The following is a 27,962-nucleotide window of genomic DNA, read 5'->3' on the forward strand; positions in this document are numbered from 1 at the left end:
TTTGTATATCACAACTTTAAACCTAAGAAAGCAAAGTTTCAGATCAACTACCCAAGTCCAATCCATCCTACCCTACAATCCAGTAAGCCAAGATACAAGGACTGTTCGACTCTTCAGAAAATCCGAGAGGTTGTTAAGCTAATTCGTTTTCAGATTATAGCAGAATGCGTCCAGAAAATACCAAGTGAGGACCATTTGAAAGCCTGAAGCGGAGAAAAAGACTCGTTGGTCAGGAAAGAGGTCACCGAAGAGGTGTCATAGTGAAAATTTGTAAAATTGGAACTTTTAGTCATGCGAAGAATGGCGGACATGATATCTAATGCCTTATCTTTAAGGGATTTCATCTTACATCTTGGACGCCAAAGTTGGTGGTAAATTTCACGTTGTAATTTAAGAAAATTTCTTAAAATAATATTGCAGGCAGAACGCCGAGGTAGTTCAGAGCTAGAAGTAATTAGGGAAGAAAGATCACGTGGAATAAAACCTCAGAGGAACCAAAGTCCAGTAAATGAAGAGTACTCAGAGTATGTTTGAAGAGATGAAAAGCCAACAGAAGGAAGAGCTTTTAATTGGTAAAGGAGAGAATCCAAGTCCTGCCAGGCTTTAGGAGAAGATGAAGCTTTTCGAGCAAGGCAGTTTAAAAATCGATCCATTAGTTCCAATAGAACACGTTGACAAGGTATTGGAAAAGAACTATTTCCAACCAGACTGGAGTCAGCATCTGGAGAGCATGTAAAGAAGTGTTCAAAGGTTTCCATAAAGATACTGCAATTTGGACACAAAGAGTCATCCGCATATAAATCCGGGTAATGATGTCGTAAATGAAACATCAAGGGAAGTTCATCAAACCAGAGCTGGAGCCAGAATTGAAGAGAGGCAGAGATACATGAAACATCTATACGATAGTAAAGAGTGTCTTTAAGAAGGCCAAAAGTAAGAGTCCAATCAATTACAAAGTAGGAGGACCGCAAAGGAGTGAATCTAGAAAAACTTAGTAATTCAAAGAAGGCTTTCATGTCTGAGATAGTATGCCAATAGGCGACTGGATCATTAATGAGAGGAACATCATTGCATAAAAAGGCAACAAGTAATCCTTGAGAAGGAGTGGAAATGTCTAACAAGGGTCTAAAAGGAAACAAGGGAACATCAGAGGAATCCGCAAGCGAAGAACAACGGGAGAGATATTCATCATTAGAGACATCCATAATTTGTAGAAAGGTGCAGTTAAGACTTGAGTTGAAAGTGCAGCAATAAATGGCGATCCAAAGGATGTATAAGGGAGACTGAAGTCACTGAACAACAACTAACATTTGAGTTTGTATAGAGTTTATATTAAAATTTTTCAAAAGTTGTGTATTACAGGGATCAGGATTGGGAAAATATGGTGTATGAAGTTCAGTACAGTACAATCATCAGGAAATTTGTTTAGGCGTAATTTAGTGTAATATTTCGGAGGTAGTGTAAAATTTCGAAATATTACACTAAAAATGTAATATTACAAAAGTTTACGCTTTTAAATTTGAATAATAATAGTAATTTAAGAATATCTCGCTATCTACTGATCCAATCAAGACGATCTATAGCTCATTGGAATCAGCTCATCAAGACGAATCGAATGGTAGTAAAATCGCATTTCTACAGTTGATAGAACGCTCTATAGTATGCAATAAAGTTTTAAATTAATAGAAAGTCATCTATCGAACGTAGAGATATGATTTTACTACCATTCGATTCGTCTTGATGAGCTGATTCCAATGAGCTATAGATCGTCTTGATTGGATCAGTAGATAGCGAGATATTCTTAAATTACTATTATTATTCAAATTTAAAAGCGTAAACTTTTGTAATATTACGTTTTTAGTGTAATATTTTGAAATTTTACACCACTTCCGAAATATTACACTAAATTACGCCTAAACAAATTTCCTGATGATACAGTATAGTTAGTACATTGTACTTAAAATTTTAAATACCATATATTTAATAAAGTTACTTCAAATGCTAACTCTATCAATATTGATTTATTTATAATAAAATAAATACTATTAAATTCATCACACGTCAAATGATCAAAAATAGGCAAAAAAAATGGCGCAAATCGCATAAACTATTCGCAAATTTGTATAAACTATTTACAAATAGTATAGGTTAATTCGTAAATTGCCAAAAACAGCCAAGAATAGCCAAGAATAGCCAAGAATAGCCACTGCTTTTCGCGCCATTTTTTTTGCCGATTTTTAGCATTTCGACCTGTGCATCGCATTGAGACAAATCTAATAAGCTTAATTTTATTGAGATTGCTGGAGAAACTAGGGGGTTTTGGCAAGTTGGCGAAATGCTAAAATGGCAAAACTTTACCGAAACTACAGTATATGAATGTTTTATTAAAAAATTGGTGAAACTCTGGAGAAAAGCGAAACCTGACAAAACTTATTAATTATTATAAATGCCGAAACTGCCGAAACTTTGCCGAAACTATAATAAAACTATAGTAAAATCTTGGAGAAACTAATCGTAGAATTTTGGAGAGGTTTAGATAGACAACCTTAATCTAATCACTGAACAGGACCCTGGACATTACATATACAACTCAGTGGCAACTTTTTCACAGATTGATTTAAATTTTACAAAAAAAAAAAAATCAGTTTTTTGTGATTATCTCAGCATTTAGTAGTCCAATTTGTACGAACATTTTTTTGTTTTGTAGCTCTTATCAAACTCTACAAAATAAAAAAAATCTGCATGAATCAGATTACTGGATACCAAAATAATCGCAAAAAACAAAAAATAAAAAAAAAGCAAATTGGGTTTTTTTTGGCAAAAAGTCAGTTGTGAGTTCTATAAAAGATGTCCGAGGTTCTCACTAGACCACTTAAAACCAGGGTATATATAATTAAAAATACCTCTGTAATTTATATAAAAAAATGTACTTAGTAGATAGATTAAGTAGACATTAAAGCTCCGCATGAGCCGGCTTGAGCCGAGCCACAGTCTGGCTTGGCTTAGCTCGAAAAAAAAAATTCTGGCCTGAGCCAGAATAAGCCGAGCCATAAAAATTTCGGCTCAAGCTAAAGTGAGCTGAGCCGAGCCATGAAAATCATAGCTCGAGCTAAGCCAGGCTCAAGCTTTATCTTCACAAAAATGTTTCGCAACGTTTTTTATTGAAGCATTGAAATAAACGTTGCGAAACGTTTTTTTCTAATATAATATAGTGAAAATAATGTTTTCGCAACGTTTTTTACTAAAGAATTAAAAAACCGTTGCGAAACGTTTTTTTCTAATATAACATAGTGGAAAAAACGTTTTGCAACATTTTTTTACTAAAGAATTAAAAAAAATGTTGCAAAACGTTTTTTTCTAATATAACATAGTGGAAAAAATGTTTTCGCAACGTTTCTTTACTAAAGAATTAAAAAAATGGTGCGAAACATTTTTTTCTAATATAACATAGTGAAAAAAACGTTTTCGCAACGTTTTTTCTAATATAATATAGTGGAAAAACATTTTCGCAACATTTTTTTTACTAAAGAATTAAAAAAAATGTTGCAAAATGTTTTTTTCTAATATAATATAGTGAAAAAAACGTTTTCGCAACATTTTTTATTAAAGAATTTAAAAATACGTTGCGAAACGTTTTTTTCTAATATAATATTATGAAAAAAATGTTTTCGCAATGTTTTTTTATTAAAGAATTAAAAAAATGTTGCGAAACGTTTTTTTCTAATATAATATTGTGAAAAAAACGTTTTCGCAACGTTTTTTATTAAAGAATTAAAAAAAATGGTGCGAAACGTTTTTTTCTAATATAATATTGTGAAAAAAACGTTTTCACAATGTTTTTTATTAAAGAATTTAAAAAAACGTTGCGAAACATTTTTTTAATATAATATTATAAAAAAACGTTTTCGCAACGTTTTTTGTATGATAACTCAAGCCAGCTCGAGCTTTTGATTGAGCTTATTATTACTGGCTTTAGCTTTTCGATGCTCTATTACAGCTTGAGTCTTTTTCAAGTCGTCACGGTACACTGAGCCAATTTAATCATCGCTCAGTTCGGCTCAGATTGAAAAGCTCGAGCCAGCTCATGAGCCGGCTCGGCTCATGCAGAGCTTTAGTAGACATCACTATAATTATAGTGATGTCTACTTATTAATCTATCTACTTACACCATAGTGATGCCTACTTATAGATATTGATGCATACTTACTTATTTTTACGTGTTTATGCATCTTCTGATGCTTTATTGCTATCCATCTATTTTCACTGGTCTGTGACTGTTTGGTCGCTAAGCAGGGCAGAGGTTTGTTTTTCCATTCTGAAGCCTTTTAACAATTGTATAAGAGTAAAGTTGGTTTTTCCACTCTTTGACCCTTTTGGTTGCCATATTTGAGATCGAGGGTGTGGCCCATTTGCTGGCCTTTTAAGTTGCTGAAATGGTGTAAAAAAATCGTCAGGTGGCGCAGTAAATTTGCAGTGCAGATTTTGGCTGGCTTTATACCATAATTTTGGCCGATCTTTAGAAATTAGCATTATAGTAGCGTCCTGGTAGCGTCCTGGTAGTATCCTGGAGCTGTCATAGAACTGGCTGGGAACCTGAGTGTTTCTATTAGTTTGCCAGTTTCAGGCCAGCTTGGATGCCAAATTTGTACTGCGCCTTACTGCGCCAGTTACGTGATCCTGTTACGGTACTAAACACCCTTTCATAGTTACGGGCTAGTGACGAGAACATTTCCAGTATATTTCTGGCTTAGGTTGCAGGCTCTTTCCCGTTATCTTTCCATCACATTCGAGGTGGTGATTGGTTGGAGGTTTGAAGATGCCCATTTGATTGCTGGATGAGGCACGAAGTGCCGAGTTGGTGACCCAGATGTGCAATCTCGCCTTTTATAATCCTTTTGATTGCCGGATGAGGCACGAAGTGCCGAGTTGGTGACCCAAATGCGCAATCCTGCCTTCCATAACCCTTTTAATTGCCGAGGATGAGGTTCGAAGTGCCAAATTAGTTCAGACTATACAGCTCTCATATTTTTTTTTTGTGTATTCTCCTGAACCTTTCTGCCTTTCTGACCTCTTTCCTACCTATCGCCAGTAGTATCCCAAGTTGTAATTTCTTATTTTCTTTCTATATATTATTCTAATTTGGGTTACTACCAATCCTATATCTTATTTTTCGCTCCTGCCTTTCTAGAACTCTTTCTTGTATAGTTGCTATTTTGGGATATCCCTATGTATGATTACTTTGGATTATTATTGCATTGATCACTTTAGGGTACTACCACATCGTTTACTTTCTTTTGGCTTGGTGCTGGGTATTACATTAATCCAGTATTTTACTAGCAAGCATATTCGCTCAAAATTATATAGAATTTTTATTTTGAACTTTGCTAGTTTCTCTGTTATTTTATACTGCTTTCTTGCATATACACCATGCTTCTTGCGCAAAAAAAGCCTGAGCCTAGCCCAAAAACAATAAACGAAGCAATCAGACTTTTTCAGGCTAGCTGGATTCGACTACGGTACTCATATAACGATCATGATACTTTCAATATTTGTCTAATAATAAAAATGATATCTCTTCTTGGAGCCTATCATCCCGAAGAGATTTATTCAAAATATATTATTCGGGTAGCAGGAAAGGGTTTTACGGTAGTTGATTATCCATCTAAAGTTTATGGGTTTCCCGATACATACGAATACATTGATGGGAATTTGCCTTTTCGCCTGATTCTAGATATTGACACAAGGCAGTATTCTGATCCCATGAATCCCGAACTCCCTTCCTTAGATGAATATAAATTTTCTCACGAAGATTTATTATCCAGAATCTTAATTGCCTGCACTGATATTATAAACTCTGATTTAAATCATTTCATAATATTAGACGCTTTTGCCTTAGCCAGTTCGTCTAATGCTAATAAATGCAGTTGGCATATTGTGTATCCTTATGCCCGTTTTATTGATTATAAAGACCTTGAGGGTTTTGTAAAAAAAGTTGCTGATAGAGTTGGAAAGTCATACTCAGTTTTTATCGATTTTGACCTTTATAAATCTCGCTTCAGCCTTCATCTTCTTAGATCAGCAAAGGAAGATAGAGTTAAAAGACCTGCAATTTCTTCAATTAAGATAGGATATTGCAAGCTAGAAAATTATCTAGTTCAGCCTAAATCCAATTATTCTGAAATCTGGCCCCGAATCTTTTCCTCTGAGAAGCCAGAAAAAGAGGAATTCCAACCCATTGAAAATAAAACCGCCTTAAGCGTGGGAGCTGGTTTGGTTATCACAAAATATGGATGGCTTGAGGTTGGCGACATTAGAAAGGGATTTATTAACTTTCAAGCTCGGTCATTGGAAGCATGTCCCATTTGCAATATCAAATACGAAAAAGATCAGTTATATGGCTTACTTCGAAGTAACGGCTATTTTGTACTCAAATATTATCGGCAGAAAAATTATAAACCAGATCATAAGGAATTAGCGTTCGGAAAAGTGACTGAAGTTTCTGCAAAACCTAAGAGAGGAATAGTCGAAAGAATAGGTGATGCTATATTAAATCCACGTCTTCTTGTAGGATTATTAGTAATGATGATTAATGTAGAAAAATTAAAGGATGCTCCAGAAGTATATCCCGATTTCTTGGGTATTGAGAAAACAACAACACTTATTCGTTCTCCCCCAGGGACATGGAAAACCACTGCGTTAAGAGAGATTATTATGGCATTGAAAGATAAAGTACATGATATTTCTTCTTTGCCATGCTTTATCTGAATTTCTTACCGAAAGTCTCTTAGCAATGAATCAAAAGCGAAACTCGATGATTTAAAAGCATTAGGTTTCTGAATTTGCAATTACCAAAATACACTAGGAGATTTATTTATAGACAAATAGGATATTATCATAGTACAGGTTGAGAGTCATTTCTGTATCGAGTTTACAGCCCGTTCGTTTGTAGCTATTCTTGATGAAGCCAATGCCATCATGCGTCAAATGTCCAGCGGTACAAATGCACGGGAGTCTGAAAATGCAATGTGTGATGTTTTAAGATCTGCAAGGCATGTTTTAGCCATGGATGCCTTTGCAAATACATCGACACTATTCTTCCTCCAGGCTTATCGCAGTGAAAATATTCACGTAGTTGATAATAAGTATCAGCCTCGTATAGGCGAGACAGTTGAGTTTATTTATGATCTGAATAGCGGAGCTGAAGCCATGCGAATAGGATATGATCTTTTAAGGCAGGGTAAACGTGTGGCATTTGTATCTACCAGAGCTGTGATAGCTAGAGCATTAGTAGAAAAAGCATCTAAGTTGTCTAAGCCTGATAATTCGCCTGTTAAAGCCCATGCTTATTACGGAGATATGGATGGAAAACAACGTCAAAGAGACTTTTCTGATATTAATGTCGCTTGGGGTGAACTTGATTGCGTAGCTTATACAAATACAGTGGAGGCAGGAATATCATTTGAGGTTACGGGCCACTTCAATATAATTATAGCTATTACAAACATCGCCACTCCAGTTCATGTTGAAGCTCTTGCACAAATGCTTTATCGAATTCGTGACTGTCCTCGTCGTATTGTTTCCCTATTCTATCAGAAAAATTCTAATGAGCTTTTTCACCCACCAGGTCGTGAAAATATTCGGGCAGAACTTGCAAGTATTCGGCCTAATAATTTACCCACAGCAATAAAGGGATATTGTGAATGGAATAATAATACCATTTCTTATAAAGTTGATAAGTCTCCGGCCATAATAACTTTCATTGAAGTCGAGCATCAGAAACGTCTTTCTGCAAGATATTTTATTGAAAAGCTTTGTAGTCTTATAGCTAGTACAAGCGCTTCTCTCCAACTTATAAAAATAGATGAGAGTCGAGAAGTTATAAGGAATCGCAAAAGTGTTCACAATGAGATTAGGGTTGAAGCATTAGTTATCAAGAATACAGATTTTAACACAGTTGCTACTTCCCGGAATCTTAGTCCTGAAGAAGCTGAAGTCCTTAAATTCGATCAAGAGTGTTATTCTATCGCAGATACTATGGCACTTAAACGTTTTTATATGCGGAATCTTTATTGCAAAGACATGAGTATCGAGGATTGGAATAATATTTGCAATAGAAAATTCATTGAAAATTTTAGTTCGCCTGAAGCTCAGAAGCATTTCTTACGGTTGTCTTATTTTCGAAGGCAAGGTCATGATGAGGAGAATGCAATGAAGGGATTGAAAGCTGAGGAAAATATACAATGGGAAATTGCTTGCCATAGAGCTGAAGAGAATCTGGAAAAATCAGTGGCAGAAGACTTGCGTAAATCTTATTCAGCAAATCATTGGAAAGTTATACAAGAACTTTTTCAAATACTAGGCTTTACTGGCATTGATGACAAGCATATTCTTTCTGGTAGTATGGTATCAGAGGCATTTGCGCAATCATGTGAAAGATTTATAGAAATTCAAAATCAGTCTTTATCACTCTTTGGCTTTAAGTCTCATGATAAGACAACACCAGATCTTAATTCGGATATAAAGGCAATCAATGCAATTGCTGGTAATTGGTGTGGCTATACTATTAAAAGTGATAAAAAAAGAATAGGGCCTAAGGGACAACAAGTTTGGCAATACTCATATCGAATTAATCACCAGCCATATAATAGTACTGGTTTCAGAGATAAAGGTGCACCAGAACTTCCACCATATAGGCTAAAAACAGATAACAATATTCAGGAACTCTTCGATTCTATAGGACAGGAAAAATAATACTTCAGCCCAGATCATTCATTATTCAGATAAGTATCTTGACTACATCAGATGGGGATACTAAAGTAACTATCGATTCTGTTTCAGTTTTTTTACTTTCACGCCAGGCATGGTTATAAATTCCACCATGTGTGCTACAGATTCCGGTCTTGGAATAGATTCTTTTTTACAGACAGGACATATTGTTCTAAGAAGGTATTATAATGTCTGGCGCATCCTAATTCACTCATGCATCCTTTCCTACAAATCAAACCATCTCTCTTGATGTATTGGCAGATAAAACGACCCATACGAGATAATTTTAATATTAATAATCTTAAAACTTCATCTTCACTTTTATTATAGATATTCAAAAATGTGTTACATATCTTTCACATTCAATACTGGCCAAAGCTAGTCTCTAGGACTGTGTGAAATACAGTATATTATTATTTTTCCTTTCTTCAACCCTCTGTTATATAGTATCCCGAAATTTATAATTAGGGGAATTTTTCTAATTGAATTTTTTCTCACATAATATAAGTAGAAGAAATAACTGAAGTCTACTTATATCGACATGTCTACTGCAGAACCCACCCAAAAGACCTGAAAAGCGAAAACTAATAAATTCGTTTTGATTCTAGAACAGTTCTTAGAAAGATATAACTTATCCGCAGAGTCCAGCCCAAAGCAATTAAGTGAACATGCCTTGAACTTAATGCTTTACTTCCAGATTGGAAGGCCCGTAAGTGCGTTAAGGAAGCCCTTGCGAGAGGCACTGAAAAGAGAAGTGCATTTAGCAAAGAGCAGATAGGGGCTCGATCTTGTGCCAGATCAGAGAAATAAGATATATTCTGTCAGGAAAAGGGCCCAAGAAGTCGCTAAAAGCGAAGATAAGTGGGATATTTTCATTAATACTTTATCTTTGGGACTAAAAGGAAATAAGGATGGAGTAATTGATGATAAGGAAATGGTTGCTTTTAGCTCAAACCAATCACGATTTCGTAAGTATTTAGCAGAGTACGGGGTGATCGTAAACTTATTGATCGCTATGCCAAAGATTTGAAAACCACTACAGCTTCCAATAAAATCCAGCAAGAGCGGACTGAGAAGCGCTTGGCTAATCTAGGTAGAACTCCAGAACATTTCACCTTTGAGAAAGTGCATAGGAGACTCCAGAATATCGATACTTCTAAAATTCCCTCTATGCAGGATCTCGCAGATGTGATAGTGATGCTGAGCATGAGGCCTGCTGAAGTATTATCTTTCCAGATTATTAATTACAAACCAGATTCTGAAGATCTGCCAGCGTGGTATAAAGCTGGTTATTCTTGGTATTGCACTGGATGTCACAAACAGAGAGATAAACAGATGCCTATGCGCTTACTCTCTATGGAAAAGGATCCAGAACATGCTAGGAAATTACTTACCTGGATTCAAGACGCTATTAAGGCTGGGAAGTTGCGTGATCCAGTTTATACTGAAACTGGAAAGTGTAATAATGTGCCATTTGTCAAATTCATAAAGAGTTTAAAAACTAATCAGGACGAAGATGAGATTACCCCTAAGGTTCTAAGAAAAATAGGAGCTAAACACACCTCAATGGTTCATGCTGGCCCAAATCCAACCCTCAACATCTCGACCATCTTTCAAAAATCGCAATAAGACATAAAATTAACCGTCTTGATGCAGGAAAAAATTACGCTTTAGGTGATCCAAAATCAAAGAAGGAGCCCAAATCTGAACCAGAGACAGGTGATGGTCTAAACCCCCAAACACAGGCTTCTTCACCTGCATCTCAGTCTAGAAATAATGATCCAAAAAAGTCTCAGACTATGGATATGGATTCAATGTTAGCAGAAATCGATGCGAATGTTAGCTGAAATTCGGAAATAAATGCCAGTTCAGGCAAGCGGATCAAATCAGGCTCCGGAAGATTTTGCTGATCATCAGTTAGGTCTTGTGTAACATATTAATTTTTGCATATATATTCGAAAAGACATATTAACCTTTATTCTTTATTTTTTCCCCAACCAAACATAAGGAAAATGTGAAAGGAGGTCTAGTTGCAACACAGGACCTACCGTAAAGTAAATAGTGCTGGCAAAAGCATATGTTATGGAGGGCTGAGGGACTCGCAATTTCAAGATCTACAAGAATCCAACTACCTCAAGGCGTCTCCGGTAGATCTCATGCGAAAAGGTTCAAAATTCCGTTTGCATGCGCTTTCATAGGACTCTTGGCATCAGACAACAATACTAATTACGCCTCATATCTTCTTAACTTCGGCTTGGCGCTCTTTTTCCCAGCAAGATATAAAGCATGTAATGGTATGTGGAAGTTCAGCCAACTTTCCGCAAAAAAACTTTCCCAAAGAAAATAGTTTCACTAGCGTAGCTAACGCAAAATAACTACCCCAGGCAAAATTCTTCCATGTCACCGTATATTTCCGTTAATAATTCACAGTACCATATAGCGATAGCTGTTAAGGCACTTCGCATAGTCGCAATTTTATGTATTGTAGATCGGCTACTGGCAATGTTTTTATTTCATAAATAAAGTATTATTATTGTACTATACATGAGAAATGGGTCACGTGTAATGGTGCGATCTAGGACTAGCCGTAAAGGCACTTCGCATAAATCTAACATTTTTATTCGAACTAATCTAGCCTAATAAAAAACGTCAGGTGATAAGTGAGAAGAGTCTTCACGGTTAGGGAGGCGCAGTGATTAGGCGATCATTGCACCTATGATGCAATGTGGCCGATCATACGGCAGGCTTGTGAAACAGAATAATTTCTCACATATACTAAGCTTTGGTATTTTTTTTGCAAATAAAATTCTTTTTACTCTTGTCCTCACATATGCCAGTTTGCACCAATAATATTCCGCAAAAAATACTATATAAGCCGAAAACATGCCTATCACTTAATACGACCACTAGTGCTTTTCCTGTCGATATTAATAAAGACCAGCTTGTAGGTCACCTCAAAAAAGTTATTAAAGCAGAAAAGCAAAATGACTTCGCTAGAATAAGCGCAAACAGGCTCGAAGCTATGGAAGGTAACGATGCGGCGATCAAGACGATCAATTCAGAAATCCAATCTTTCCAGGACGATGACGAGCTGTTGGCAATAAATAATATTGAAGACTACTGGCCCACTTCGCCTCCTAAAAAACATATCCATGTTATTGTAAAATTGCCACGTAAGTGTCTGGTATAGTCTGTGCAAAGCGCCTTAACGGCTAATTTTTCGTCATTTGCCCTAGTAATAATAACACATATTTGTTTCCAGTTCTCAGCTTGGAAGAGGCATTGTCGTGTATTCCACCACCCATAATATATTCTCTGGACTGCATTACCTCAAAGACCACTACTAAGGCTGTAGGTGACCCGCCGGCAAGTGTGCAACTTTGGGACGACTTTTTCGATAAAGTGAATCAATTCCACTTTGACCAACAGCCGATATTCGAGAGGCCGAGATTTGATGATAGATTTGTTATAGTCGATGAAGAAGATGTTCGTAATACCATAAATTTCAATATATGTATGGTATTGAATGATCTTACAGGACCAGACTACGTATATTCAAGGAAATCTACTGACACTCCCGGCATACCAGATTTCAACTGTCATCTCGTGGGTTCATTGATCTTGGTGATTGAGGCTAAAAGAAAACATGTTTTAGAAGATATGGGGAACAGACATTTCCCGAATTTTATCAGATGAGTAAAGACAAGGATGTAGTTCAACAAATCTATAATTATATGGGAGGAAACGAACTTAGATATGGTATTCTCTCTACCTATGATAATCACTGGTTTCTACGTCGAGAGCATGCAAAGCTCTGGATTTCAAAAACTCTTCCACTTCAGTCTGCATCTCCACCAGTTCTCAAGGCGTATGCATATCTAACTCGACGGGCAAAAGAGAATCCCAAGTCTCCTAAACCTCAAGTAGTAGTGCCTGTTCAAGGGGACAATGATTCACATACTCTTCAGTCACACTCAAAGTCATCTTCCAACTCCTCATTAAATCAAAAGGCTTTTAGCTCCTCATTAAATAATCAGTTTTCCAGCACCTCTGCGAATCAACAATCTTCTCCTGTAGACCAACAAGATTATAGCTTCACGGACTTCAAGTTTAATGGCATACTAGGTGAAAGACGAAGTGGTAAAACGCTCCTATGCGAATTTCGTGGTGATACAATTGCTCTGAAGAGCATAAACTTGTCGAAGGCTCCATTGTATATTCTGAAAGAAATGCAGAAGGAAGTAGAAATGTACAAAGATCTAGCTGATATTCAAGGCAAGTATATCCCAAAGCTGGTCTGTTATGGATATTATGGAGGAGGCATGAGCTTCTTATCGGCTTAACCATTGTTAGCACTATGTTGAGCAACCAAAAAATTACGGAACAGCAAAAGTCAAGGGCTATTAAGGGATTAGAAGCAATCCATGAGCATGGTATCCTCCACAATGATATTCGGAAGGAAAATATCTTAATTAACGATAAAGGTGCCCTATACCTGATTGACTTTGGGATGGCAAGCCAGAAGGACACAAAAAAGAAGAGAAAGCTTTTCGACGAGGAATAGCTCAAATTATCTCAATTGCTAGATGGATATATTGTGTAAGAATTTATTATTTTACAAATTCCTGTACTACGATTACTTGTAATCCTAATTTCTTATAATTAATAATCATGTATTTTACAGACATTTCGTAAATAAGGAGGGGTGAACTTTCAAGTCACGTAAATGTAAGGTGGTTAGTTAGACTGTAGGGATATATATTAGACATTTATATAGAAGCATCATGTATCACAGGCAATGTCCCGAACATTTGTATTTATTTTTCGCATGTATTAATAAAATATTTTTTTCTTGGCATTTTTCTGGGACCGCGCGGTCTCAGAAATCTGGTGACTTTATAACCTATTTCTCTTGGTAAAATGACAGTCTCTATGTATATATATATTAACTAACTTTTGAATATTTCACTTCTTGTATAAAATTTATCAATCATGTCATCCGAGCTTGAAGTATTGAAACAGCGTATCGTTGAACTTGAGGCTAAGAATGCCGAGCTTGAGGCAGAAAAAGCTGAACTTTTAAAGTGGATTATGGAGGAGAATACTAGACGCGATGTTAGAGTTGAGGAACTGGAGCAAAAAAATAAGGAGCTTGAGACCAGACTTGCAATAGTGGAACAATATCCTAATCTATATAAAGAATGTAGTAGTGAAAATTTCGATTATAATGGGATTACTGATGAGACATCATGCGGGGACTATATCTGCCCATTATGCAAATTAGGTCATGATGATGAAGAAATAGAAGGTAGGTATAAAGCAGGATTTTACTTTATTAAATGTGAACAGCGTGAAATTGAGATAGTTGCATAGTCTCATTGCTTTACAATAGTCTGGGAATTTTAATCTTTTTTTCGAATGAATAGATCTATATGAGAAAAAAGGGATTTAAATTGTTTGCAGTCATATAAAAAGGAAAATGACTGAGTCTGTTAAAATACTAACCGCCGATTATCTGGATTGGCATGCCAAATTAACTGGGTTACCAAGTATTTTGACAGATAAGATTCGTTCCAAATTATACAAAAGATATAAAAAAGAAACTGGATGTGAGCCATGGCAATTATCAAAAGCTGTGACAAGTATATCAGAAAAGCCTCAAGCCTCTGATTTCAAGCCTATCACTTTCGAAGCCAAACCCAATCCAGAATTAATTATCAAGTCTGTCTTAGAACATTTTACATACCTGAAATTCTGAAATAGTTTTAGGGGGATTGGTAATTATAATTTTGCATCACTTCAGCCATGGAGCTTACCATGCCCTATTTGTGATGGAAAACATGGGAATTATGGATTACATGGCGAATGGTATAGAAATGGAACAGAATATTGTCTTAGCTGTAACTCTTCAAGTAATAAATTCAAGTTCGCGATTGTGGCTTAGACCGGTCATGTGAAATCGATCACCTGAAAAAATGCGCAGTACGATATCATTTGTAACGTGTGAATTGCTATTCGCATTATTTTTAAACATTGCATTGTGAAAAATAATATCAACCCATCTGAGCTTGAATTATTAAATATTTGCATTGATTATTAGATCAAACCCGAGTTCATCGAATTCAAAAAGATTTAAACCTTTCACAGGATGGGCTAGAGCATCCAATAATGCGTTGTGTTCTAATACACCAAATGAATTAGATCTAGAAAATGCGATAAATAATCCATTTTTTGCTTGATCAGATATATTAGGAAGGCTCATGGTAAATAGCCTAAGAAGGATAAAACGTTGACGAGCTTCCCGGTCTCGATAAAGTTTTTTCCAAGCATCTTCACCAAAACGTCTTTTATAATCCCATCCGTCATAAAAAACACATCATCATCTTCGTTATCATCATTGAACATCCAGAATTCATCATCATCGGTATTGGCGCCTAACCCAAATTTATTATTACTGTCACTAGGACCAGAAACGATTAGTAAGCTTTGTTCCATAGTTGGAGAGATATTTACTAAGATATACTTATCTTTAATTTACGTTCAAAACCTCTTCACCTAGTCGAGCCAGAACAATTCTTCGAATCAGGTGCTAAAGCATAAGCAGTATCATGAATGTTTGGTCACGGTCCAACCGCCTAGGTGAGTTTTGTAAAGCGCCTCCAGCTCGTAGAATGAAAATATTATTTCTTTTTTCGAATCACGTAGGTGGCTTAGCCGAGCATATATCATGCGCAGTAAGTAAGTACGTCATCACTATACTTCCCCACAGTGAATAAGGGCACGATCACCTCTCCTATTTTTAGATCTAGATGTGCTATTTTTGTAATAATGGTTAATATATGCTATTTTTGTAACAATGAAGCCAGGGCCAAGATCTCATGAAATACCGTGCAAATCTATGGGGAAGTAGATCGTGGGTCTAGATCAATAAATAATTAATCCGGTAGTGATATTCGCTTTTTTCCGGAAAGTTCTGGTATAATTTCCATTTGGAGTAAAACGTGAGCTATAATACTAGGATCTCAATAATCAATACTTAACGAACTTCCATATTTAGGCGTTCCGAGAATGATGCAGTTTTTAGGTTTATAGTTAGCTTCGCATAAAACCGAATTCGAATTTTCTCAGGAGAAACAAAAGATCCGGGTTAGCTATCTCTTATTTCCAGAATGGCTAATTTTGTGATTCCGAAAATATTTAGGGTCAAGATGATCGAAACTACTTCTTTTATCATCTATTAGGCGCAATGATTGACAAATTCTTTAGCATGTAACAGGTTTCTTGTGGGAAAGGGTGAAATGAAATTGAATTATAAGTATGGATGTGTACAAATCTCAAAAATGGGTCTCCTTATGTACGAAAACATGAATACACTGGCTTCTATTTCAGTTGAAGATGTTAAAAAATATAACACAGATGAACTTATTTCTCTTTTGCGAAAACAAGACTTAGGGCTTATAAAAGAGGATTTTGATATAATCGAAACTGAGAGAATTAATGGACGTACGTTCTTCAAGACGACCAAGCAAGATTTTCGAGATTATGGCATGAAGGGAGGACCTGCAACTGCTCTTACGGAATTCGCTAACGAGATTGTGTTAGGTAAGTAAAAAATACAATCATGTATTACTTTTAAGATATTTATCACTATTTGGTTCTATTACCTACACAGGACAAGACGAGGCTGGTGGGAGTATTGACGAGGAAGCTGTTGAAAAAGCTGATGGCGTCGATGAGGTTACAGGAAGGTTGGGTAGTACAATTCTTTCTGACATTGGGATTTCAGACGGATGTAAGAGCGAGCTTAAAAGTTTAGCAAATAGATTACCTTCAGACAATGTTGGTATGCCAAGTCTTTCACTCGCTTTTTTACATCACATGGGATTCTTAAAAGAAGGAAATATTGTGAGATACTGTAAAAAAGAAGCAACGTTCCATGAAAACCCTGCGACAGCCCGTGGAGATCCCTGTTATCTTAGCTACAGTGGTGAAAAACATGATTCAATTCAAAAATTCGTGGATAAGGTTAATGGATCGTCAACATCCAGAGGTGATGATTATAAAAATATTGCATACAATGGCATTCGGTATGATGAACTCAGGAATAAAGTAGGAAAAATTTATAGATTAATGCAAATTGTAAATGAAGCAATCAATAATTGACATATCATTATTAGCTTGTCAATTTGTACTTAATTTTTGCGTTATCTCACGTTAATAAATGTAGTAGTATATCAAAATTTATATGTGTGACATCACTGACATGACTATTGCGTCATGTATTTTTTTCCGATGGTTCGCGTATACTCAAGTTTTATGATTAGTCGGTGTTCCCGATTTGGGTGTGCCAAAGATCATGAAAATTGGGTGGTGGTCAAACGGATCGACTCAATTGCCATAGAATAAAGTTAATATTCCGTTTTGGTGATTTGTCCGCGAAAATTCTAATAAAAATTCAAATATACCGTTATTTGTATCATCGATATTTACAAACAAACGTACTCGTATATTCTGCTCATCTTGAAACATGTCGTCACGATGTTAATCGAATTTCCCGCTTCTATACAGTAGATGTTCTAAAATAAAACAGACATATTACTCTTCTTCGGCATTTTGATCTTCGCCAAGAAAATCGTGATTGCCAGCACGTGTCAAATTAGCACAGTAAAATTGTGGCTTTGCCTGATGTTCGTCACATGCATTATATCAAACATCCGGCGCAGTAAATCAAACAACGCTTTCGTTCAGCTCGTCCAAAATCACGTGGGTGGCTTAGATATCAGCGTTGCATCATCTATACTTCTCCGCAGTAATACATTACCGGCATCCGCAGTCGTTATTTATTAATAAACCCAATATTTTTGTGTTGCTATACTGATGAACTTCTTTCGGCTTGGCGCTGGGGAAAGTTCATCACTATAGCAACACAAGAATATTTCTCTTGGCCGGGGTTATTAATAGATCCTCTAAAAAATAACGACTGCGGATGCGGTGGACCACACTACCCAGTGACGTATTATTGCGGATGACGTTTTACTGTGCACGATATCTAAGCCACCCACGTGAGTCGAAAAAAAGATACGATGATTCAGTCTTTTATCATCTTCTGCGCATTTGCGTTAAGCGCCTTCGGCCAGATGATCGATCTAGCAAACCTGTGTAGCAATTTTGACTTTCTTGTTTTGATGAATATCCCAGGGACACATAAGATAATAGAAATTATCTTTACTTTGGCAAGTCCAATCACCCCATATGCCTCGATGTGTGTGAATGCTCGTACATGCTGGGCACTTGGCTTCAGAGTTGGTATATTCGAAATGATCTCGATATTTTGTAATTGATTTAGTCCATGATAAGAAAGGGAAACGTTTACGTACAGCTTCATAGATGATATTCCTATCTTCAGGGAATTTAGATATCTTGATAGGAACATGTGAAACTTGGCCGGAGGCGCTTACGCATGGCGCTGGTGGAATAGGTGGTGAATTATCTGGACCGATTACTTTGGAATCACCTAAAGAATTAGGAACGCTTACCATAGATTCGACAGGCGCAGTTGCATCACCGGTGATTATTTCCGAAGTCACGTGAGCGCGTGAATTTTTTTCACGCTTTGTAGTAAGATGATTTTTAATAGTATCGATTTGCATGTCAGTTAACTTTGAGAGTTTGTTTGCACTATAAGATTTGATTCGCATAATCTTATCTTCTCCAATTTCGTTAATTAACATATATATAGGCTTAGTTAGCTGGGTTTTTTTGCGCAAGTTTACACGAGAGACACCCGAAAGATACTGTAGCATTTCATCATAAATCTGCCCACTCGCAAGTTCATAGGCTTTTTTATTCGTAATAACTCCATTCTCCAGAATTCCAGGTAAAATTTCACTATGTCTTTTTTCAAAATACTTTCTATAGCAATACCAGCTCATGATTTCATCTTGTTTGGCTCGTATAGTCCTAATTTCAGCAAATTTCGTTTTTTCATATAGATGGGCTAATTCGATTGCAGGCGATTGATCACTCTCCTCCACATTAACAACCTTAACACAATCTTCTTCCGAAGGTTCTATAAGCAATTCTTGTATCAAAGGCTGTATATCTATTTCAGGTGCTTTTATTTTAGCATTTTGTTCTGATAAGACTGGGTTATTAGGGATAGGATGCGAACTTGTGGATGATTCTGACGAAGGGATATCAGAAGTACCAGGTAAATCCAAGTCTCGAAGTTTTTTCACTCTATTGCGCTGTCTGATCTCATCGCTAACCTTTTTCTTGTATTCTTCATCCAAGAAAGCATCCGTCTCCTTATCTTCCAAGGATTTCTGATCACATTGGTCCATAACAGATATATTAACAGTTGATACGATTACCTCTGTTAACTCCTCTGGTATCGGTTCTTCAGGTAATGGAGTATCCATTTCCTCATCCACTGACGGTTTCTCATGTTGCGTTACCGTTGGCTCTGCAACCAAATTGGCCGAAGGCGCTGAAGCGAAGTTAGATGAATTGTTGTTAAAAGAATTATCATTTGCCGTTAAGGCGTTTTGTAGAGTCTGATTCTGTTCCACTTTTGTGAGTCTATCTCTAAACTCAACGTTCTCGGCCTTGAGTTTGGCATTTTCAGTATCACGCCTCTCATTATATTCCGCATTCGCTCTTAGAAACTCGTTATTCCTACGCTTAAGTTCAGCTATTTCAGCATCAGACACCGAGAGCTTGATTCTAAGATCGCGGATCTCAGTATTCTCCTTCCTAAGCTCTGCATTTTCAGCTTCAAGTTCAGTGATACGCTGTTTCAATACTTCAAGCTCGGATGACATGATCTATATGTATTAACTAATACACTGTATATAAGCATTCAAAATAAAAAAGATGTGTTTTTTGACCGGGGGCCCCGGCTGAAATTTGCCAAGAAAAATTTTATTATTACATGCGAAAAATAAATACAAATGTTCGGGACGTAGCCCGCGATACATGACGTCTATGCTAGTGTCCTATACAATTATTTTTTCTTGATTATCTCTTCTACACGGCGCTTCTTAGTTGCAGGTTCCTCGCTACCTAGTGCTCTATCCTTTAATAAACCTACTATAACCTCTAAAACCCTCTTCACATTCTTACGCAATTCTGTATCATCTTTGAGAGCGTCTTCTGTAAGTGAAATTCGATACTCGGTCCTGCTAGTACTATAGATGCCCTCGGTGCTATGAAGAATGAAGTACCAGTCGGTGCCAGTACTGACTATACCATAGACGTATTCGTAATCGGGATCGAACGCCTCATCAACCTTCCGTTTTTTCTTGTTCATATTTATATCCATCTAGAGGGAAATTCTTTGATTATGCCTCCTTCAAGCGTATAAATATCTTCCCCGCATATTGGGCATGGATCTACTTTTGGAATATTAGTGTTCTCATTGGGGGAGGGGAGAGCGTTAGCTTTACTAACGATATTTATTGCAAGAGCTTCGATATGTGATTTATCCATATTGCCCACCTCCGATTGTTAATCATCTAGAAGGGTTCCTTTATATAGCACTTGTAAATATCGTAGGAGAAAGCATTCCCCGGATTTTCACCAGCAATTACGCACTGCACTTCGTCCTGCGTTCGACGATAAGAATACGGATTTTCGCATCGGTCCAGTTAGACATTTTTTTCCAACGCTTTATAGGTATGGATCGACCTACTAATTAGATAAACAAGGCCGTAATCAACACGATCATCCCGAGATCACAAATTTGAAACATGGGAGCGACTATCAAAAACTCACCATGTGAAAATATTAATTACCAAATATAGATGTATCCGAAGGGGTATTCATTATCACACCGCATAAGCAGTTTATAGAGATATATCCGCATACAGTATGAAATAACGAAACAGATTTAAAAATATGGGTTACCAAAGGTAACACCGAAGCGCTTCGCAAAAATAATCTTTATTATTTGACTCTTACAAAAATAGCTGGCCAGCTTATTGGAAAACAATGACATATAGTATAAAATTGAAAATGCTTATGATGACATAAATATTTTAGAGCCTCTGAATATTCTCGCAACTCCGAAGCAAGACTGGCTTCTTCGGTGCTATTGTCACTATCTGCGGGCAGTTTGGGTCGCTTCTGAGTATGTCACATCAGTTAAAATGAATAGGTCGTGACAGACTTATTCGCCTAATGTTGTTGTTTGGTGCTGTATTGAATGTATGAAACGATCCAGGGATATTCGGGAAGGTTTCTAGTTGAGGAACGACAACATTATACTGCCCTCTGCCAGGATGCAGGTTTTCGTCTCTATTCGAAAGGGTGTTACCTCCGAGGTAACGACCAGGTCCAATAAGTTCGCTAGACTGTGGTTCATGTACGACTCCTCGACAATTAGGACAGATCATCCTACGTAAAAAAATGTCTTTTGTATACATAATTCCATTAATTATGTATTTTATCCAACATTCGAAGTGGAAAGCATGCCCACATGCGAACTTCGTATATGCTTGTGCTTGCTTAATATCATCAAAGCAGATAGTGCACGTCACATCAGGCTCTGATTGCTCTATTTCGCTAGCGAAAAATAGAGAAACTAAAAATCTTAAGGTTTTTCTTACGGCCTCCATTAGAGAACTGAATGCCATAATTTTTTTTCCATACCACTTAAATAGCTATAGTGAGATCTACACCATGCGATAGTCGTCCGGCCGATCTTTTCTCAATACTGACCATATCTCCGGTATCTTCTGCGCATTTCAGGTGATCGGTCCACATGACCCGTCTAAGCCACAATCGCGATTTTGAGTTTATTGCTTGAAGCGAAGCAATATTCCAACTTATCTTGGAAATACAACTTTACTAATTCAGGCTCATGAGGAACTGATTCCCATTTTCGCAGTACCATGAGCCATGTAATCCATAATTCCCATGTTTTCCATCGCAAATAGGACATGGTGAGCTTCACGGCTGAGGTGATGCAAAATCATAATTATCAATCCCTCTGAAACTATTTCGGAAGACAATCTTCAAAGAACCACTCATGATTTGCTTCGATGCTATTATATTTTTGGCCAAGCCACTAAGCAGTTATTCGATCATTTTAGAAAAACTTGTAATGAGGATGTATCTAATGCTAAAGTTAACGATAGAATCATGAATCAGATTTCTGTACAAGATAAGCTTACCGAGACTAACCTTCAAAAAAGAAAGGAAAGGGGTAAAAAGGTTTTCAGGCTCTTTAGTAATGTTGGTGGTATAGAAGCAATAGAACGGTTAAAGTCTTTTAATGCTACTACAATCTTAAATCTATCCCCAGATGATGTCGATTTTCTTATTGCTAGATTAAACGAATAAATAGTACTACTGCTACATGTATTTTGTGTAACTCTTGATAATAAAGGGTCCTTTCAGGACTGGCTATGGCCATTTTTGATTTTTTATTTGTAAAGTAGTGTGACACTAATGTCACAGCTCCCAGAGCAAAAATCATAAAGTTTCTGGTTTTCATTTCAGCATATAAATTGTCATAACCCATAACTCTGTTCCAAAACTTTGCCAGATTTCATTGGTTTAGCTGTGACATTAATGTCACACTTCTCCCCAATAAGATTTCGAATAAGAATCCATAATATGACTAAATTAGCCAATCATTTCGAACATGTGCATTTTATTCGTAATCATTTTTCAGGCTATCCGGCTAAAGAAAAAATCTGAAATCTGATTACGGCCAACCATCTCGTGATTTATCGAAACCCTAGAACTATTGAGAAAACTGGTAGAGATGTCATGTAATATGATATATAGTACATCATGTCACAAACTGATTCAGCCGAAGACGCATGTAAATATAAGATTAGCTTAGCCCGAAAGATGATCCCAATCAAATTTGAGTTTAGTAGTGTGTAGTCTCTCTAAATCGGCTACAAATCGATAAAACTGCTATAAATCATTAAAACTGCTTAACCGGCAAATTTGAAACATGTTATCCATTAGTATAAGATACTAAAAAGTTGCTAAAAACGCTATAAATCAATAAATTGCTATAAATCGTTATAATTCGTTCACTTAAGTGAACAAGAAATATGTCCAGATTATCTTCTAATATTATTTTAGATGAGTGGTTTAATAAGATTGTGCCTAAACCTATTAATAATCGTCCTGGATATGATATGAAATATGTTAGCACATATATTGTAAATTACTGTTATAGTATTGACCTCAAAAAAATAATCGGAATAGAGTGGAAGTATGATACATTATCAGTTGTAAAACCAGGTCAGTCTCTAGTTGCACACTGGTAAAAAAATGATTTATCCTACACATATCTTACACATATTGGGTACTCAAAATGTAGAAAATCATACACAAATAATACACATATCATACACATATCGGGTACTAATATATATATCATACATATATCAGGTACTGATAGGTATACTATATATATAAGCATCGATATGTGTATGATATGTGTATTATTTGTGTATGATTTTCTACATTTTGAGTATCCGATATATGTAAGATATGTGTAGGATATGTGTAGGATAGACCATTTTTTTACCAGTGTTGCATAGGCTATAAGTGTCAGAATTCAATTACAAGAATTATTAGCCAATCAGAGATTTAGTGTATATCACCTACATTGCTTGTTTGCAGGATTTGGGAATGGCAAGATGGTTAATTCTGACTATAATCAGCCCAGAATCAATAAGAGTAATATGGCTATTTGTTTTGATTGCTGGAAATTGGTAAAGATTACCGATATAAAACCAAAAAAAACATATTTCAGTAGATGGTGCAGATATGGATATGAGATTAAATCCAAGGACTTGATGAAATACCATTGGGATAATGAATGCTCCAAAGTTAAAACTCCAGATAGAAGTGCTCGGATTATCCAAAGAGCTTATAGGAACTATAAGAAGCAACCTGAAACTTTTGCAAAACGAGTTTAGGAGGCGGTTAGAAATGATAATACTCTTAAGGAAAAGAAGTTTCTTAATATACCTAGTGGAGGAATTCGTTGCACTGTAAACTTGGATATATGGTATTCTATTGATGGATTGTATAGACCTTATCATGTTCTGCAAGATCAACTTTATGATTATATAAGCTATTCAAAGCATAAGAGGCACCAATTATCTGATAGATTGGCCATAGCAAGAAATAAAATACAATGCAACTATATCACGCCTAGTGCTCCAAATTTTGAGCCAGCTTATATTTCACCTGCCAGGCAAGAAATGATTCCACCAACTTCTTATCAGTCATCGAATTGCAAAAGCGATACAAGTGAAATATTTATCTCATCTTGGTATGTAAAACAAAATAACTTACTACCATCTATAAACCATTTTAATCAGCCCATATTAAGATTGAAAGATGGAACAAAAATCATGATTGTTTAACTGGCTTAACTGACTGATTCTGGAAAATATCTTAATTATAGACTATTGTTTTTAACTGAAAATTAATATTATTTAGCCAAAGGTGCAATGTATAACTTATTCTTTATTTTTTACGCCAAATAATCTGTATACATGATCGCCTAGTAAAATTGGTCAAAGGCGCTATACATGAAAATGTATCACCTGCCAAATTTTTCAGATTAGTCCTTAACCCAGATTCCGGTTAAGATCATGCACTTTCTGAGGATTTATATAAATTGATCCAAGGGGTTCTCCCATTCTCTTTTATAATCACAAAAAAAGAATGTCATTTCGCAGATTTCACCCAAGGCAGAGAAGAACATGTGAAGAACATAAAGCTGAGCTGGAAGAAAAGAACTATCATCTTCGTAGTGAATTGCAGATAGAAGTTGATACTAATCGCCAGAATGAGAGACGAATTAATCAACTGGAACGGGATTATGCCTGATGTGAGCAAGAAATTCAAGATCTCAATAGGGAGATAGAGCGCCTTAAAAATGCTTCGAAAGAAAAGATAGTACAGTGACACCTCTATAAGTGCACCCTCTATAAGTCGTCGGGCTGGATGTGGGAGGTGCAAGCACCACCCACCTCCGGGTCTACGACCCGTCGCAGTACCTATATGCCCCCTACGGGGCTCAGGAATCCCCATATATCCGCCACAATCTGGGACAACATCTGGAACAAATATATATATCAAATAACTAGAAAACAATAGAAAAGGAAGCAATAACGGATATAATGAGAGGGTTGTCCCAGATGTGGCAGATGTGGCAGATGTTTCAGAAAAATTATGAGAGGACATCCCCCCAGAAAAAGTTTTATTTTTACTCCCCCCAGATCCGCCACATCCAGAACACCAATGTCAGGATTCCGTCTAATAATCTGTTGGAAGCAGTGAGATAGCAAACCAGGTAAGTTAGCAGGTAAGCCCCTAGAAGGTCTATAGAGCCAGTAAGACCAACCCCGTCCCGCCCCCATCAGAAAAAATAAGTAATTGAACAATGGGTATTGGGAATAGAGCATATTCAGATAAGTTTAGAAGACAGTACTAATCCGTTTTCCTCTTTTTTGCTTCCTTAAGGCATTTATCAATACACTGTTTACACGCGTCATCAGAATCTAAAATTTTCTGTCCAAGTTTTTTGCATTGCCGATTGTAAACCGTCTGATGTCTTCTTAGCAGCGGTTTCTTTCTTTTTCTCCTTAGTCTTCTTTTGATAACCCAGTCTACTCCAGTAAAAGTATTCTTATGCATACCACAAATTGTGCAGTCACCATGTAGCCGATAACGCCCATTTGTAGTCATATCTTGTATTTCACTAGCAGTCTCAGTTTCCTTCTTGCACTTTAGACAGTAAAATCGTGTCATCTTGAGATTTGAAGTCTGAAATCTTTCCTTTAATTTGTCGTAATATGTCACAATTAGAGAATTACTACAAGTACTACAGTCTATCCAGAGTACCAGCACGAATTTTAAAAGGTGAAGAGCATTACAACCTATACAAAAAAGCCCCTAAAGGAAAAGTCAACAGAACGCCCAAAGGTAATTGTATGGAAACCAAATGCAACACATCAGGCAGATCTTGCAGAGATGCCAGTTGACCCCAAAGGATTCCACTATTTTCTCGTAGTGGTGGAAGTTGCAGGAAAGAGAGTCGATGCAGAACCCCTAAAGGATAAGACTGCAAATAGAGTTCTAAACGGGTTTGTCAAAATCTACAGAAGAAATCGTATCAAGCCTCCAACACATTGAATAGAGACAGACTCCGGATCAGAATTCACCAATGATCAGGTACGTGATTTTTTCCTGAACAGCCTAGGGGTAATGATGAGGTTCGGCGAACCAGGAAGGCATAAACAGCAATCTTATGCTGAAAGAGCTATCCAAGCCATCCAAGAACCCCTTCTTAAACGAATGGTAGCACAGGAATTGAAAACTGGGGTGACATCCGTGGAATGGTCAGAAGATTTCCATAATATAGTGAGTAAAGTAAATGAACTCTGGCAGAGAAATCCCCCAGACATTCCGACAGGGTCACCCAAAGTGTCAAAAAAGACAGACCTCCTCTCTGAAAGAACACGTGTCAGAGTCAAGTTAAATGAACCTATTTCTGTACTTGGTAACAAACTTCACGGAAAATTCCGTACAGGAGATATAAGATGGAATCCAAACACTCGTGTAATCAAAAAAATGATACTCTCACCCGAACAGCCTCCTACATATCTCCTTAATGGACCACATGGTCGATTAGGTGTATCCAGATGTGCATATACCCGAAAGGAATTGCAAGTAGTTCTTATTAATGAAAAGCCTCCACCTGACTCTGTGATAAGAGGACAACCTGAAAGATTTGTTCCTGAGCAGATACTTCGGCATCGCATTAGAAAAGGTCAAGACCAGTATTTGGTTAAGTGGGAGCGCTATCCAGACACTGAGGCTACTTGGGAACCTGCTGACCGGTTGAAGGAGGATGTCCCTGACTTAATTCACAAATTTTGGGAATAAAAAAAAATAGAAGAATTAAAGGGTCTTATTTTTTATCCCCTTGATTAGCATCAGGAACTATCGGGATAAAAACATTCTTCCCATCACAGGTAAAGGCTATATGTTCACGTGATTCATGGACATCATAATTGTAACATTTCAGACACGTTCGGCTTAACCCAATCTCCCTATGCTTGTATCCATCTAAAACTGCAAGATCCTCAGTGATAGCTAAGGTTGCTTGTCTAAACCTCTTCAAAATTCTACGATTAGTTTCGTCAAAATTTTACTATAGATTTATTATAGTTTCAGCAGAGTTTCGGCAGTTTTGGCATTTATAATAAGTTTCAGCAGTTTCGCCATTCTCCAAAGTTTCGCCAGTTTTTTAATATAACTTTAATATAGTTTTGGCAGAATTTCGCTTTTTGGCGAAACGCCATCTTGCCTAAACTCCTAGGTTTCGGCAAGCAACCTTAGTGATAGCATAATCAGGAGTAAGTTTGATTAACACTCCCTTTACCATGCCGAATGTCCTACCTGTTCCTGAAGCACCAGATATGTTGTATGTAATACTCTTGTCGATATCCAACCCTAATTCCTCAGCAGCTTCTCTCTGAATAAACGACGCATTAGCACAAGTGTCTGCTAAACACTGAATTGCTATTCCATTAACCTCCCCATCCAGTGCTAAAAGATCTTTAGTATTCTCTAAACGAGCTATGTCAATATCCATAGGATCGTCTACCCTGATATCCTCTTCTTGTTCCTCCTCAACTAGGTCCTCCGGAATCTCTGTGACTTTTCTAGCAGACAATAACTCCTCCTGAAGAATCTCACGGAGTAATTTCCTAAAGTCTGCAGACCTTAACAGGCTTAATAAGTCATTCTTAGTAACAGCTTTTGCAGGTGTAGACTTACTACCAGTAACTTTCACAGGAATCTTAACAGGGGTTGCTTTGCCTTTCAATGGCACACTAGAAGAGCTAACTGCTGTCTTATTTTGGGGACGACTTAAGAAGTTTTGAGATACTCGAACCTACTTTTTTTTTGACCCAACACGAACCATATAGACATCACCATCTTTTTCTCTCAATTCTACCTTTTCACCAAAACTCACAGTATCAATGTCCATAGCATCATCGTTAAGATCAAGGTTTCTCATTGCTCGGGCCAAATCCAGATCATCACGTCTATCTTTAGCCTTCTGAAGTTGATTTGTAAGTATTTTAGACGTCCCACGTTTATATCCCATAATAAGATCAATAGCATTTTGATGATCATCGAAA

At 36.8% G+C, this 27,962-nt stretch overlaps 13 protein-coding genes across 13 annotated transcripts; 7 read left to right on the top strand and 6 right to left on the bottom strand.

Annotated features, from left to right (window-relative positions):
- Nucleotides 1–485: 485 nt before the first annotated feature.
- On the bottom strand, nucleotides 486–1,205 carry OCT59_015439 (uncharacterized protein; the record flags this gene model as incomplete). The annotated part of the gene is made up of 1 exon (XM_025323916.2): nucleotides 486–1,205. One exon carries the CDS (start codon nucleotides 1,203–1,205, stop codon nucleotides 486–488), a length of 720 nt encoding a protein of 239 aa, XP_025189141.2.
- Nucleotides 1,206–5,565: 4,360 nt separating this feature from the next.
- OCT59_015440 (uncharacterized protein) lies at nucleotides 5,566–8,751 on the top strand (the record flags this gene model as incomplete). The annotated part of the gene is made up of 2 exons (XM_025323918.2): nucleotides 5,566–6,729; nucleotides 6,886–8,751. The coding sequence occupies 2 exons, from the start codon at nucleotides 5,566–5,568 to the stop codon at nucleotides 8,749–8,751; spliced, it is 3,030 nt and encodes a 1,009-aa protein (XP_025189143.2).
- Nucleotides 8,752–9,448: 697 nt separating this feature from the next.
- On the top strand, nucleotides 9,449–10,613 carry OCT59_015441 (uncharacterized protein; the record flags this gene model as incomplete). The annotated part of the gene is made up of 4 exons (XM_066140006.1): nucleotides 9,449–9,475; nucleotides 9,545–9,734; nucleotides 9,809–10,335; nucleotides 10,458–10,613. The coding sequence occupies 4 exons, from the start codon at nucleotides 9,449–9,451 to the stop codon at nucleotides 10,611–10,613; spliced, it is 900 nt and encodes a 299-aa protein (XP_066002827.1).
- Nucleotides 10,614–11,788: 1,175 nt separating this feature from the next.
- On the top strand, nucleotides 11,789–13,109 carry OCT59_015442 (uncharacterized protein; the record flags this gene model as incomplete). Its single annotated transcript, XM_066140007.1, has 3 exons — nucleotides 11,789–11,795; nucleotides 12,029–12,390; nucleotides 12,459–13,109. 3 exons carry the CDS (start codon nucleotides 11,789–11,791, stop codon nucleotides 13,107–13,109), a joined length of 1,020 nt encoding a protein of 339 aa, XP_066002828.1.
- A 736-nt stretch (nucleotides 13,110–13,845) lies between these two features.
- On the bottom strand, nucleotides 13,846–14,828 carry OCT59_015443 (uncharacterized protein; the record flags this gene model as incomplete). The annotated part of the gene is made up of 6 exons (XM_066140008.1): nucleotides 13,846–13,956; nucleotides 14,098–14,194; nucleotides 14,272–14,303; nucleotides 14,513–14,520; nucleotides 14,713–14,733; nucleotides 14,825–14,828. The coding sequence occupies 6 exons, from the start codon at nucleotides 14,826–14,828 to the stop codon at nucleotides 13,846–13,848; spliced, it is 273 nt and encodes a 90-aa protein (XP_066002829.1).
- A 1,278-nt stretch (nucleotides 14,829–16,106) lies between these two features.
- OCT59_015444 (uncharacterized protein) lies at nucleotides 16,107–17,015 on the top strand (the record flags this gene model as incomplete). Its single annotated transcript, XM_025312742.2, has 2 exons — nucleotides 16,107–16,368; nucleotides 16,439–17,015. 2 exons carry the CDS (start codon nucleotides 16,107–16,109, stop codon nucleotides 16,927–16,929), a joined length of 753 nt encoding a protein of 250 aa, XP_025189146.2. The 3' UTR covers nucleotides 16,930–17,015.
- Nucleotides 17,016–17,912: 897 nt separating this feature from the next.
- OCT59_015445 (uncharacterized protein) lies at nucleotides 17,913–19,589 on the bottom strand (the record flags this gene model as incomplete). Its single annotated transcript, XM_066140009.1, has 1 exon — nucleotides 17,913–19,589. The coding sequence occupies one exon, from the start codon at nucleotides 19,587–19,589 to the stop codon at nucleotides 17,913–17,915; it is 1,677 nt and encodes a 558-aa protein (XP_066002830.1).
- A 1,066-nt stretch (nucleotides 19,590–20,655) lies between these two features.
- On the bottom strand, nucleotides 20,656–21,417 carry OCT59_015446 (uncharacterized protein). The gene has a single exon (XM_025334358.2). The coding sequence runs from the start codon at nucleotides 21,399–21,401 to the stop codon at nucleotides 20,907–20,909; it is 495 nt and encodes a 164-aa protein (XP_025189150.1). The 5' UTR covers nucleotides 21,402–21,417; the 3' UTR covers nucleotides 20,656–20,906.
- A 492-nt stretch (nucleotides 21,418–21,909) lies between these two features.
- On the top strand, nucleotides 21,910–22,110 carry OCT59_015447 (uncharacterized protein; the record flags this gene model as incomplete). The annotated part of the gene is made up of 1 exon (XM_066140010.1): nucleotides 21,910–22,110. One exon carries the CDS (start codon nucleotides 21,910–21,912, stop codon nucleotides 22,108–22,110), a length of 201 nt encoding a protein of 66 aa, XP_066002831.1.
- Nucleotides 22,111–22,838: 728 nt separating this feature from the next.
- On the top strand, nucleotides 22,839–24,167 carry OCT59_015448 (uncharacterized protein; the record flags this gene model as incomplete). Its single annotated transcript, XM_066140011.1, has 3 exons — nucleotides 22,839–23,031; nucleotides 23,416–23,507; nucleotides 23,715–24,167. 3 exons carry the CDS (start codon nucleotides 22,839–22,841, stop codon nucleotides 24,165–24,167), a joined length of 738 nt encoding a protein of 245 aa, XP_066002832.1.
- Nucleotides 24,168–25,239: 1,072 nt separating this feature from the next.
- Nucleotides 25,240–25,560, bottom strand: OCT59_015449 (uncharacterized protein; the record flags this gene model as incomplete). Its single annotated transcript, XM_066140012.1, has 1 exon — nucleotides 25,240–25,560. One exon carries the CDS (start codon nucleotides 25,558–25,560, stop codon nucleotides 25,240–25,242), a length of 321 nt encoding a protein of 106 aa, XP_066002833.1.
- Nucleotides 25,561–26,016: 456 nt separating this feature from the next.
- On the top strand, nucleotides 26,017–26,697 carry OCT59_015450 (uncharacterized protein; the record flags this gene model as incomplete). Its single annotated transcript, XM_066140013.1, has 1 exon — nucleotides 26,017–26,697. The coding sequence occupies one exon, from the start codon at nucleotides 26,017–26,019 to the stop codon at nucleotides 26,695–26,697; it is 681 nt and encodes a 226-aa protein (XP_066002834.1).
- A 424-nt stretch (nucleotides 26,698–27,121) lies between these two features.
- Nucleotides 27,122–27,928, bottom strand: OCT59_015451 (uncharacterized protein; the record flags this gene model as incomplete). Its single annotated transcript, XM_066140014.1, has 2 exons — nucleotides 27,122–27,670; nucleotides 27,740–27,928. 2 exons carry the CDS (start codon nucleotides 27,926–27,928, stop codon nucleotides 27,122–27,124), a joined length of 738 nt encoding a protein of 245 aa, XP_066002835.1.
- Nucleotides 27,929–27,962: the final 34 nt, after the last annotated feature.

Source organism: Rhizophagus irregularis, chromosome 23 (genome assembly GCF_026210795.1).
Source record: "Rhizophagus irregularis chromosome 23, complete sequence".
Classification (NCBI taxonomy): domain Eukaryota; kingdom Fungi; phylum Glomeromycota; class Glomeromycetes; order Glomerales; family Glomeraceae; genus Rhizophagus; species Rhizophagus irregularis.